Source organism: Phascolarctos cinereus, unplaced genomic scaffold (genome assembly GCF_003287225.1).
Source record: "Phascolarctos cinereus isolate Bilbo 61053 unplaced genomic scaffold, phaCin_HiC Scaffold_4;HRSCAF=312, whole genome shotgun sequence".
Lineage (NCBI taxonomy): Eukaryota > Metazoa > Chordata > Mammalia > Diprotodontia > Phascolarctidae > Phascolarctos > Phascolarctos cinereus.
The window spans coordinates 212,306,462-212,320,746 of record NW_027555847.1 but is presented as its reverse complement, the minus strand read 5'-3'; the positions used below and the strand labels follow the sequence as shown (position 1 = coordinate 212,320,746).

Sequence of the window (14,285 nt, the reverse complement as noted above, 5' to 3'; positions counted from 1 at the left end):
TATCAATGACTATAAAAACTTTGATCATTAAAACCAGGGAAGGCATAAAACAAGGAGACATTTGTTTGCCAAGGTGTTCACCACTTAATTGATCAAATGCAGTGCAGAGTCCAAGGTGAAGAGGGATTACCTGTAAACAGTGAGGTCCTCTAAGATGCTAGAGAATATCTACTCTTGTAACATTATACTATTGCCCTGTAACATTGCAGACCCTTCTGGAAGAGATCCATAGTTGATCAAGAGTTTAGCCTGACCATCCATATGAAAAAGACCAAGTAGATAAAGAGTACCTTTTACAAAAGTTATGATACTCCTTTTTAAATAAAATACTAATATTCGACTGTTTTTGTATGGCCTCTGAAGAGATGAAAATAAATATCGAATAATGGGTACGCACATGGAAAGGTAGATGGTGGATATGAACAGACAACACAGAATAAATGAAGAATGGAGTAAAAATTGTCATCAGGAAAAAGTGTGGTAGAAAAAGGATGGGCTGGCCATGTGTCGGGATTAAGGGATGGCTGTGGACACACTGAGTGCAGCGACAGAAGAAAGTAAGGGAGGCCTCTAATATATTGGATGGCCAACTTTTGGGAAAACATGAGAAGGGGCTGCACAGGGTGGGCGGGCACAGCCAGGTTATGATCTGCACGCTTGGAAGGAACATCAATGGGTGTGCGCGTTCTCAGAGATCACGAATTTATTTGAGTAAGCCCAGCACCTAGTCCAGCGCCTGGTGCATATGGCACTAAGCACTTAGTACATGGTTGCTGAATTATATTTAGGACATAGATCAGGTTGGTCTTAGAAAGCTTACTTCCTAGTTTTGGATAGCATTATCCTTTCCAATGTGATTTACCTACATAGTTTTGAAACAATTCTTGATTATTCAAGAACAGAACGTACTTTGGCCATACAAGTTTTTTGTTGAGTACCTATTAGACACTCAGCTCTATGCTAGGCGTTATAGTTGTTGTTCAGTTGCTTTTTAGTCGTGTCCGAATATTTGTGACCCCATTTGGGGTTTTCTTGTCAGAGATAATGGAGTGGTTTGCCATCTCCTTCTCCAGCTCATTTTACAGATGAGGAAACTGAGGCAAACAGGGTTAAGTGACTTACCCAGGGTTGCACAACTGGTAACTGTCTAAGGTCATATTTGAACTCAGGTCTTCCTGACTCCAGGCCCAGTGCTCCATCCATTGCAACACCCAGCTGCCCAGGCACTAAAGGGTGTACACAGATACTGTAATTATATTCCTTCCTCTCAGGAGGAATTATGCTCTTGTTAAGAAGACCAGCCTGATGCCCAACACACACACTTGAGCACATATGTAAATTAGAAAGGAATAAAAGATAGGTATCATTGAGTACTAAAGTGTGTGGTACAAATATGTGTAAGAGGCCAGAGAAAGGAGAGAGAAAACCAAGTTAGACTATTCAGAGATAATTTAGAAGGGTATAATTGTGAAAAAAAATAGAAAAGAGAAATGAGAAAGTACAGGAAATTTCAGGGTAGGTTCCTGAGAGTTTCCCCCTAGGGTTACCTTGTAACTATTTTATTTTTGGGGTGTGTGTGTGTGTGTGTGTGTGTGTGAGTGTGTTGTCTTTCTCATTAGACTGTAAGTTGTCTTAGTGCAAAGAATTTTTTTTTTGTTTATATCTCCAGTGCTTGGCACATTATTGGTACTTAATGAATGTTTGTTAACTGACTGATTGACAAAGAGCAAGTGGAACTAAGAGCGTAGACAAGCCTGGATAGAGGGTATGTGAGTATGGAAGTACGTGGGGAGGGGGGTAAACACCCTCCCCTCCCTCTTAGTTCAGCTCTTGGCCATGCAGGTACACACTGCCAATGAAATGAGTTTAGCATAAATTATGAATGAAGGTTAGAGTGAATATGCCTTATCTATACAGGAGACACGGTTTTGTGTTGGATAATAGAAGATATTGTTGAAACAGGTGGGATCATTGGGGAGAAGAGACAAATCTCTGATCAAATAATTTTGCTGCTTTATCATAATTCAGGTGAAATGTTTGAAGTTAGAGTAAGCTAATGTTCTTTCTTTTTCAAAGATAACTTTTATTCATATCCTTCACATCGTCTAAGTTTCCCTTCCTATTCCTCCTCCTGCCCCTCTTCTCTCTCAGAGAGGCACTCTTTATAACAAAGAATTTTGGGTTGATGCTGCTTCGATTGATCATGGATCAAATATTCATTGAACTTGGCACATGGTAGGTGCTTAATAAATGCTTGTTGTTGAGTGACCAATAAAGATTTATGCAACTATCTGTGTAAGGTTAAGCCACAAAAAAAAAGTGCGTTGTAAAAAAGTACTAGAGGAATTCAGAAAAAAGAAAAGTCATTGAATATTAGAAGAGTCAGGGAAGGCTTAATGGAGGAGATGGATTTTGTGTTGTGCTTTTTTTTTTAATAATATTTTATTTTTTCAATTTACATGTTAAAAAATGTTTTGAGTTCCAAATTCTATCCCTTCCTTCTTCCTTCTATCCCTTCCTTCCCCTTCCCCATTCCTGAGATGGTAAGCAATTCAACATAGTTTATACATATGCAATCATGTAAAACATTTCTATATTAGTCATTTTGTATAAGAAGACTCAAATTGAAAGAAAGAAAGAGAAAGAAAAAGTGAAAACAACATACTTGAGTCTGTATTCAGACAGTGTCAGTTCTTTCTCTGGAGGCCGTTAGAACATGATCATGAGTCCTTTAGGATTGTCTTGGATCATTGTATTGCTGAGAATAGCCAAGAGTCATTCACAATTCTTCATTATACAATGTTGCTTTTACTGTGTACAACATTCTCTTGGTTCTGCTCACTTTACTTTGCATGGGTTCATGTAAGTCTTTCCAGGTTTTTCTGAAATCATCCTGCTTGTCATTTTTTACAGCACAATAATCTTCCATCACAATCAGCTTGTTTAACCATTCCCTAATTGATGGGTATCCTCTCGATTTCCTATTCTTTGCTACCACAAAAAGAGCTGCTTTCCCCTTTTTCAGTTGTACTTTTAAGGATGGGTTGGGTTTAGAAGGAATGGTTGGAAAAGGAGAAAACTATGATCAAAGATACAGAGAAGAGATGAGGAAAGTGCAAGAATCATGGAATAATGAGTACCCCAGCCTGACTAGAGCAAATGAATGGAACAATGGAAAGAATACTGACTTTGGAGTCAAAAGATCTGGGTTCAAATTCTACTTCCACCACTTACTGCCTGTGTCTCTGTGGGCCTTAGTTTCCTCATCTTTATGTACAAGTTGGACTTGATGGCCTTTTGGGTAGGTCCCTTCCAGCTCAAAATCTATGATCCTTTAGAAGTGAAGTACCCCAGTCCAGTAGTAGTGGGGCATTGAGTTGCAAAGCTAGATTCAAGACAGCTTTGGAAGCCAGGGTCAGGAGGTTTGGAGGCTCACCTCTAGGCAATGGAGACTTTCCAAAAGTTTTGAGGGAATTACACGAAAACAATGTTTTAAGAAAACTAATTTGCTAGATCATGTGAAGAATAGAGTTTTTTTTTTTTTGCAGGAAGGGAAAAAGGAGTGAGAGATTGTCCTAAACTCCAGGACTGAGCCAATAATGATGTGGAAATTGAAAGTAGAGAGTGTACTGGGCATCAAAGGAAGAATCGATATAAATAGATAATCCATAGAATTCATTTGCTCATAGCTACTATGCCTCTTTACACTGGAAACTTTAAATGAGTCACATTAATAATTTGAGTTTCCTCTAATAGGCGAAATTTACTTGTCAGAAGGGCCTAACTAGGTAAGAATCTGAAGCTGAGAATCAGAAGGGAATATTTCATGGAAAAACCTGTCTGTTGTCTTAACATTATCTTAGGCAAACAGAGGCACAGGCTAAAGACTAATTTATTCCATTGTCTAGTATAACCAAAGATGTTTGTTTTTTGATTAAAAGGAAAAATTGAGTACATTTCCAGTCTTTAAACTTCACAGTATTTTCATGGCTGATGAAAAGGCTTTAGGACAATGAAAACTAATTGCTTTCAGTTTATTCTGTGCGCTGAAGTCACCACCTACCTAAAACAGAAAGACTTGGATACAATGGCCGAATTTGTTGTTGCATGGCAACAGATTATACCCAATTGAAGACAATCTTTATGTCTCCCTGTGCACAGGTTGCCAGAAAATATTCATTTAACTTTTTCCACCTCATCAAGTTTTTAAAAATTCCTTTATTACAGATTTCCTACATGTATATACAAAGTGTCTATGAAGCTCACAGGAGACAAAATCTAAGAAAGGGTATAGAAGTAAAAACCAATGGTCTCAAATATGTACACAATAAATCTCTAGATGACCTAATGGAAGGAGACAAGTGAGGCGTCATAGGTATTACTGAGACTTACGGGAGTGTAATCCATGCGACTGAACTATAACGCTGGTTGGGAATACTTTATTCAAAGGAAACAAGATGGGTTAGGGTAGGCGGGATGTGGTGGCATTATATATTAAGAGGTATAATCAGGGCAGCTAGGTGGATAGAGCACCAGCCCTGGAGTCAGGAGGACCTGAGTTCAAATCCAGCCTCAGACACATAATACTCACTAGCTGTGTGACTCTGGGCAAGTCACTTAACCCCAATTGCCTCACAAAAAAAAAGAAGGTAAAATCATGTGAGAAAACCCAGGAACCAGAGAGGGGAAAAAGCATGGTGGAGAGCATTTGGTGAAGATCAATGGAGGGAGACTACAAACCACCTGGTCAGAAAGAAGAAATAGATGAGAAGCTTGGGAAATATCACAAGCTTGGCACTGAAACATGATGTAATAGTGATGATAGACCAGTTATTTAGACATCTGTAGGGTCCTTTTTCTGTTAAAAGCAGAGTGGCTAATAACTTCTTGATTTGTTTTAATTATAATGCCACCATTCAAAAGTTAAGAAGAACCAACAAGGGGGGCAGCTAGGTGGTGCAGTGGATAGAGCACCGGCCCTGAAGTCAGGAGGACCTGAGTTCAAATCTGGCCTCAGACCAAACACTTGACACTTACTATCTGTGTGACCCTGGGCAAGTCACTTAACGCCAATTGCCTAAAAGCAAAAAAAGAAGAAGAAGAAGAAGAAGAAGAAGAAGAAGAAGAACCAACAAGGGAAAATACTGGATCTAATTTTCAGTAACAGGGTTGCTGGGGTAGAAATAATCAGAATTTCAGGGGAAGTGACTATTCCTTCTTAAAGTTTTTTGCAGAGAAAAAAAGGATAGTCAGGCATTGTCAGGCATCTACCCTAAATTTTGGGAAAACAGATTTCAAAGAATTCAGAAGAATAGGAAGCATCCTATGGACTAAGATTCCCTTTGGAAAGTCCACCCAGAGGGAATGGAAAACTCAAGAATGAAATTCTGAAGATGAAAAGCGAGACAATTCCAATAAGAAGGAAAAATGGGGCCAGTTTGAGCAAATTTAAAAAAAAATCCTTCAACACATATCTACCTAGTCCAGCAAAACGAATCCCTACTTTAGCAATGTCTGAAAATGCGTGTCTTTTTCTGCACTTTAAATTTATTATCTTTTTGTCAGGAGGTGAGTGGCGTGTTTCATCTTCATTTTTTGGACTTTGGATGTATTGCTGCCCAATTTAGATTTTTTAAAAAAGAAATGTAATATAAAAGAAATATGATATAAAAGTGGGTGATGGAGGATGAATCTAAGAATACTGTGTCAGGAGTTCTAAAACTCAGAATGTACTTAGGCTAGCAAGACGAGCTAAGAGCACCGTGAAGTGTTCAGTTGGTTTTTTGTTTGTTTGTTTTAAAGCTGTGTTGAGGAGAAGGATGAGTGAGGAAGGGATAAAATCGCTGCTTGGGGTAGGTGAAATGATGCAATAGGATACACATTTATTAAGCACGTACTATGGGCCAGATTAAGTGCGAGGGATACACATAAGAAAAAGATAGTCCCCAACCTCCAGAAGCTTCTAATCTAATGGGGAAAGACAATGAAGAGGGGAGGAGGGAGCTGGAGGGTGCCCTTCTGGAGAGTATGATGATGGTGTTGGTGTCTCAACCAAGTACAGCAGCTGGTGACAAATGAAGAAATGCCTAGGGCTCTGAGCCCTCTATAAAGGGAGGCTTTGGGCGGAGCCTTTGGCTCCACCATTCAGCTCTCCAGTCAGAGGGGCAGAGGCTAGTAGGGATGCTGACGAGGTGTGAGTACCAAAGCTGAAGATATCTCCAAAATGATGAGTTTCCTAGTCATGACCTTATCTTGGGGGTGGAGGACGGGGAAGAGGAAGAACGATGATAATCAACTCAGAGAATGCAGAGCTGCTCATTCCTTATTTTCTTTGGACTCCTCTGCCAAGGAGAATGACCTTTGCACAGGAAATGACAAAACAAATATCTAACAAGGAGTTTGATACCCAAGATGGGCAAGTAATTAACAAGAGACCCCCTAATTGATGCATTCAAGCCACTTGGCACAGGGGGACAATATCTATGGTAGGAAAATCACTTCGGCAGCTCTGTGGAGTACTGATTGGAATGAGTAGAGACAAAGGTGGGAGGTCAATTAGAAGGACATTGCAGTAATCCAGGTAAGCGGTGATAAGGAATTGAATTGGCATAGTGACTGTGTGAATGGAGAGAAGATGGATGGGAAAGATATTGTAGAAATAGAAATTACAAGGTTTGGAAACTGGCTGGATATAAGGGAAAGTGGGGAATCAAGGATTATGGTGCTCGCAACATTATTAGAACAGTTTGGAAGAGGGATTTTTTTTGGGGTGGGGAAAGATGATGAGTTATGTTTTGGACAATGCCTATGGGATAGCTAATCTGAAATACCCAAAAGGTAGTAGTGCATTAGACTGTGAAATCCTAGGAGGCAGGGATTGTTTTCTGAAGGGTTTTTTGTGTGTGTTGTTTTTGTTGTTGCCTTTTTTTTTCATATCCCCAGTGCTTTTGTGCTAGAGGAAATGATGAGCGAGTGGATTTCAGATAAACCTGGAAAGACTTACATGAACCATTGCTGAGCGAAGTGAACAGAACCAGGAGAACACTATACACAGTAACAGCAACATTGTGTGATGATCAGCTATGATAGCTCTCCTCAGCAATGCAATGATCCAAGACAGTTCTGAAAGACTCGCGATGGAAAATGCTATCCACATCCAGAGAAAGAATCATGGAGTCTGAATGCAGATAGAAGCATACTGTTTCCATATTTTTTTCTTTCTCATGGTTTTTCCCTTTTGTTCTGATTCATCTTTCACAACATGACTAATGTGGAAATATGTTTAACATGATTGTACATGTATAATCTATAGTAGATTGCTCGCTGCCTTGGGGAGGGAAGAGGGAGGAGGAGGGGGATAATTTAGAACTGAAAGTCTCATAAAAATGAATGTTGAAAACTATCTTTACATGTAATGGGGAAAAACATAATACTGTTAAGTGCAAAAACAATTCTGGGACAGGTTGGTACCCATTTAGAAGATGAAGTAGTTTTTTTTTTCTTTTTTGACAGGGTTATTAAACTGCTAGATCAGGGAATGGCAGAGATGAAGTTTATTTAGATACATGCAAAGTACTTGATTAAAATACCTCATTTTCTTCCTGTGGAAAAGATGGAAAGATGATAATTAGATGGATTCGGAGCTTGCTGAATGACTGGATTCAGGATCAGTTGGGAGGGAGGTTTCTAGAAGCACCCCCCCTTCTCCATCCTTCCATATGTAGATGGCCCCATGCTGTTTAATATTTTTTATCAATGACCTGGATAAAATTGAAGATAACTCAAAGCTGGAAGGGATAGCGAAGAGATTCAACGACAGGGTAAGGATCCCAAAAGATCTTGACAAGCTTAAGCAGCAGGCTGAATATAAGATGGCATTCAATAGGGATAAATGGGAAATTTTACATGGATTCAAAAAAATCAACTTCATCAATATAAGATGGTGGTGGTGGTAGTGGTTGGAATATGGTTAGGTGGTTTGTCTGGCAAAGATCTGGGGAACTGAGTGAATTGCAAGCTAAGAGAGGTACAAGATGTCATCAAGGAATTGTATGATAGGAATAAGAGATGGGCTGGTCATGTGGCAAGAATGAGGGATGATGGATGGACGGACAAGGTGCTCCTCTAGTATCTCTCTAATGCCAGGAGAAAGCAAAGGAGGCCTCTGGCAGATTGGATGGATCCTCTGAGGACAAGAGTTGCACAAAATGGGCAGACATGAATAAATTGTGTTCACTGCTGGAGGCAATTCCCGAATTGATGAGATAAAGATCTATTTGAATTAGCAGTTAACTAATGTTAACATGAAAAGTAAACCTAGTGGGTTATACAAATATTTCTGGAGTCATAGTGTAAGAGCTGCAGGGCCTAAACAAAAGGTGACAAAAGATAAGGAGAGTACTCACCATCTTGGAAAGCATTATCATTACCCAGAGATTCAGAAGCCTTCTGATGAGCTCTTGAAAAATAGGACTTTTTCCCCCCCTTTTCTTGGTGAGGCAATTGGAGTTAAGTGACTTGCCCAGAGTCACATTAGCTAGTAAGTGTTATGTGTCTGAAGCCAGATTTGAACTCGGGTACTCCTGACTCTAGGGCTGGTGCTCTATCCACTGTGCACACCTAGCTGCCCCCCAAAATAAGATAGATTCTTAATTCAACTGGGACAATTCAGATGCTATCCTAAGTAAGGGGTAGGGGGTGCTGACCATTCAGGACCACTGTAAACTCCATGAATTGACATGTTGTTTTTTTCTCTTACAGTGAAGATGTAGTAAATGAACACAGAAACAGAGATTATAAATATATAACTATATTTTTTATTTTGAATATTAAATAGTTTTAAATTACAAGCAATTTATTGAATCACACTATGCATGATCAATATACAGTAGAAATCTTACAATTTAAAAATGTACACAATTTAAAGACAATTTGACCTGAAATTTCATTAACTATGATATTGCCATAAACCTCATATACCTGTATTAAATTACAATATGAAAACCCTCATACCTATGATTTTATTACACAATTCCTCATTTACAAACATAATTCAACATTATATATACATCAGTACCATTATCAAGTTACACCTAGGCCTGTGCAAATCTGAACAACTTATTAAACAAAACCAAATTATTTTAAGTCATTCAAACATATCTTTAACAGGCTGCTGGTATCACAAATACTGTCAACACATCTTTAATGTCCTTTTTATTACAGAAATTTTGTTTTTCAAATCAAAGACTTGAACTAATACCATTAATATCTCAGAATATTGTTTTTGTGACTTAAAGCTGAAGTTATTTTGTACACCCCATTCTTATTTTAAGGCTGTTTCTCATAAGGCTAATATATGTTGATGCTACCCATCACTATATCCAAACAATTGGATTTATAACACTTGATTCACTTCTGATGTTTTAAATGAAGTGCTTAGTACATAGTTCAAAACTAGAAGTTCTCCCTTTAGCCAAGCCCCTCAATACACACTCAAAAAGATTCATTAAATCCTATAAATTTACTCTTTAAAATAGTAATAAAAGGAGGTGGCTTGAAAGGATTTTTAGTGCAGCAGAAATATACAATAACCTTTCCTAGATAAGCCCATCTCTACAAAAGTGGTTACCCATCCATCTATACATGTGAAAGCCAGATTACCGTATGTTTTATTTCAAATTAAACATATCTGTGGTTTATTTACCCCGAAGGCCTAATTTGTAAACATTAAATCAGGTTATCTGAGATTCTGAAAGTTCTTTTCATGAATTTCTATTTTAGGTTGATTATGGGATCATCTGAGAAAATCCGTTAACTGCTTTAGAGACACAACAAAGGCAATTTTAAAAGGGTAGATAATATGGGGTTTACTTGATAGAAACAAGCTATTCAGCAATAAACCACTGAAAAAAATAAGATGCAACCTAAAACTGGATATTTTTTGAACTATCAAAAGGAAGTTTAGCAATGAATATCTGTTGTGGACCAAGTATTATAAACCAATTCTATCTAATCTGAAGGATCCCAATGATTTGCTTTCAATTGCATAATCTGCTTTAGAACAAGTAACATTAAAAAAAATCCTACTGCTTGTAACAAAAACCCCCTAAATTTGAACAATGAACTACATGCTAATATTTCCAAACACAGAGTTGACAACTATAAATCTATTTTATTGAACCATCTACTGTGTATTGCTTGAAATTTCAAAATACTATGCTAACACACATTTAGTAAATAAATTCTACCTTCCATATTCTAATACAGTAAGATTTTTCCATAAAATCCAATCTAAATTGATCATATAAAGATGCATGTTTGGCAACTAGTTACATGTCATTTAGACTGAATGAAATAACTCTTTATTGAGGCTCAGGGTAGTACTAATTAAAAAAAAAAGTCTATTAAATGGAAGCTATGGCCTAATCTCTTTAAACATGGTGAAAAAGAAATTGCCTAAAAGTTTGAAGAAAACCTTGATGGGCTGACCATGTGGGTTCCTTGGGGGGCAGAGGCAATTTTTTTTTGTTTGATCTTTGAATCCTCACACCTACCACAATGTATTAGTAGGTGCTTAATTAACATCTGTTGATGTCTGATGTCAACAGTATAAGCTGAATTAGAGCAGCCATCTCATTTTTTACTCAATTTAGGTCAGTGATTACCTATAAAACATACCATTCACTGCTATTACTCAAGGAGTCTCCATAGCAAGAAATTCAGAGCTGAGGCTTAATTTTGGCATAATCATACTCTAATGCCCTGTCATTTAAAAAGAAACAAAAATACACACACACATATGAATACAGTTTCTGAAACAGGATTTCATGCTCTTTGGGGACTCCTGCAAGTGTTTAGTGTATACAACAAATAGTGGTTTTTAAAAGGGTCACAGTCTCTACTTTGAATTTTTTTCCCCTGTGGAACTTTAATGCTACTACAAGAAATTAGTCAACGTGTACATGTAGTAAGTAGGTCATAAATTTTACTACATAAACTTACAGATTTTATAAAAATTTGCATTACTGAACTAAGATCATAAGTCATAAGGTGCCATGGCCTACTGGTCTTAACTATCTTTTAACACTTAGTCACAGACTGTGACCAACAATGTTTTCAAAGCTATTAGAGTAGTGGAGACTGTAAAACATACTTACTAAAGAGAGTAAGGCTTTTTATACTTGGGTCTTAGGAGTACTCGATGACATAAAGAACAATGTTCTATGGCATCAACTAACCCACGGATTGGCAAACTTTCCCTTATGATAAATAACTTCACCACGAACTTGATTCTTCACCCAGCACAATATCACTGCATCTTTTTGGCAACTGTAAAAGTATTTTGGGAAGCTGGACACTAGGCTTACCTGTGGCCACTATCAATTTTAAAAAATAAAACATTGTTTTATAGAGTAAATCCCTTTCCCCCTTCTCTGAACAATCACAAAGCTGTGTCTCAAGCATTCCAGTCTCTTAAAAATCAAGTGCTTTTAAACAATTAAAAAACAGCACCGTGATTTAGTCCAGGAGGAAACATCCAGTCCCATGAGCACTGGGGCCAGCTTATGGTCATGCCCATCTAGTGGCAATTTTCCCCAAATCCCTGCTTTAAGGAAGGAAGGAAGGAAAGGAAGGAAGGAAGGAAGGAAGGGAGAGGAAGAGAGAGAGAGAGAGAGAGAGAGAGAGAGAGAGAGAGAGAGAGAGAGAGAGAGAGAGAGAGAGAGAAAGAAAGAAAGAAAGAAAGAAAGAAAGAAAGAAAGAAAGAAAGAAAGAAAGAGAAAGAGAAAAAGAAAGTAGAAAATGACTTCTGTGTGCTCAGGCCAATAACAGCAATATCTGAAGGGTCTATAAATCTAGCTAACAAAATTTTAAAGCTAGCCGCCACCTTAAACTGCACCATGTTACTCATTTCATGGACTGACTGCCACACCATCCAGGAGAACTATTTGGAGTTAACCAGGTTCATCTTAGGAGGCTGCTGATTTATTCAACTGTTCACATCAAACAATGATGGCGTCTAGGTAAGCAGCAATTAACTTTTAATTATTTTAAGGCAGAGAGACTTCAGGGGTAGCCATTTCCCATTTTCAGTTTTGGTATCACTGCCTTTTTAAAGCAAAGGTGAATGAAACTGTCATTGTAAGTCTGATCTTTCAAATTAATTTTTGAGAAAACTTCATGACATTACTATGAAGTATCTGACTTAATAATCTCATATTTGGTTAATACAAGCTCAGAAATTTTATTTGGGCCAAGCTTTACAGTAGCTTTATTTTTTACTCCAGGGAGTTCAGGAGTGAAATCATTTCCACATCCCTTAAGAATCACAGGTTGAAAGACCCTTCAACTATTTGGAAAGAAGTCTGATATTCTCAAGTCACTCTAAGAGAAGAAATGTAAATGCATTTGATTCAGTTGAGCAACCCAGATCAGTGTTTTCAGACTCCTCAAAAATATTTCCTATAAAAACACGAACACTGCAACATTCAGAATTATTTATCATTTTGAAAAATGGTACTGGGTTTAAGATTCCAGCAAATTCTACAACAGCATAACACTCACTTAAATTTTACAAGTACCATGCATAGCAAACAAAATATAAAAACAGGAGAAATCAAACTAGTGAACAGCCCTAGCTTGACCTGCTTTATTTTCCTTGAATAATTTACGATTCTGATTCTGTACAATGTTGGGGACTCTGGGAACATATATCCATAGTGCAATTACAGAAAGCAAGGTAATATGTATTTAGTGATTTCCCCCCCATGAATAAATATGGCTCACTACTGACCAACTATCATTCATACGGTTTCAGTGACACAGCCACCTGTTGTACAGACACAATTATGTATAATTCTATGACAGGTGTAGGTTCAAATAGAATAAACTACATGGAAAAATATAAAAAGAATATGATACAATCCCATACATAACCAGAAGGTTGTGTAATTGCTTTACAAGTTTGTTACAAATAACAATTGCCTGAAGAATTAATACTTCAAGTTTTTTTTTTTAAAACAGCTGTAGATTCATCTCTTCCAAATGAAAAGCAAATTGCACTGATTAAAAACACGCATTACAAATACACATCAAAAGTCCTTATTTAACATTTCTGTGTTTCTTGATTCTCCTCTTCTTACTCCAGAAGAAGCCTACAGTGGCTCTCCGAACACAATTGTGTTTGTCAGTATTTACACTGTGCAGGCCAGCAGTGTGGGCATGCTGTCCTGTATGAGCAGTTTCTGATTTTTAAAAAAAGTATTTTTCCCACTTAATCTTTTTCTCCATCTTCACTGCTTCCTATATGGTAAAAAGACAATAAGATGACATAAAGATAAACAATTTTTGTAGGGTAAAAATCTTCTAGTTCAAATTCAACACAAATGCATTATGTAGAAAAGTAAGCAAATTGAGGACTTAACACTTGACTTATTTTTCTGCTTTAAAGCAACACCTGCTGTACTCTCATACAGAAGAAACACATCTGTTTAACTCACACATCTAGTTCAATGTCACAGGTTGAAGCATGCAAAAAAACTGGGTAGGTTCTCTAAACATCTGCCTATTTGTAGGACTACTTGGGTAATTGGTATTATCTAATCAGTATAAGTAAAATATAGCTCGAGTACAAATAAAAGCTTCTTATATTACTTTTAAATTATTTGATTTGCAAACCTCAACGCCAGAGCACCTATTAACATTTATCTTTAAATCTAGCTATGAAAGAAGGTGGTATTTATTCTAAGATACTATTTAATATGTATCCCTGACCCTTCACTTCTACCCCTATCTACCACACACTGATATTAGTTTAAAAAAAAAAAACAAACAACCTCACAAAACACTTTACAGCAAATGTGAATTCGAAGAGGAGGTGCCTCAACTGCCACTGTAGCAAAGTGTGGTCTGTTACCAAAAAACATGAATTAGAGATGCCCCACACTTAAGGAGCTTAAACCAATCCTTTGTATTACTCTTTCTGTATTAAAAGGGCAGGGAGAGAAGAAAAGATTTTTAAGGGCAAGAGAATATCATACTCCATCTGGCAATGATTCAGAGCTATTTCTGAAATTCAAACCAAAGATCAGAAAGACACTGGGGAGGAACAGGTTATTGCTCCCCCAGGGAGCTCTGTTCATTCTGGTGAAAGGGAACCTAAAAATCCCCACCAGACATCTGGCATATCTGGTTTTACTGAATACACTCAGCTTGTGGTATGGAACAAATAGGATAAAAAGAAGTTAGCTTGTGGAATAAGATCTAAGGCTCGTGATTATCTTATTAAG

The 14,285-nt window shown here is 37.4% G+C and overlaps 1 protein-coding gene across 4 annotated transcripts in view; it reads right to left on the bottom strand.

The window, feature by feature from the left end:
- Nucleotides 1-8,793: 8,793 nt before the first annotated feature.
- The window catches only part of LMTK2 (lemur tyrosine kinase 2), a 103,351-nt gene continuing 97,859 nt past the window's right edge, over nucleotides 8,794-14,285 (bottom strand). For all 4 annotated transcript variants that reach the window (XM_020965364.2, XM_020965365.2, XM_020965367.2 and 1 more), the window contains one exon: nucleotides 8,794-13,299. In XM_020965364.2, coding sequence (XP_020821023.1) covers nucleotides 13,271-13,299 — 29 coding nt within the window. In that variant the 3' untranslated portion in view covers nucleotides 8,794-13,270. The remainder of the gene's footprint in view (nucleotides 13,300-14,285) is intronic.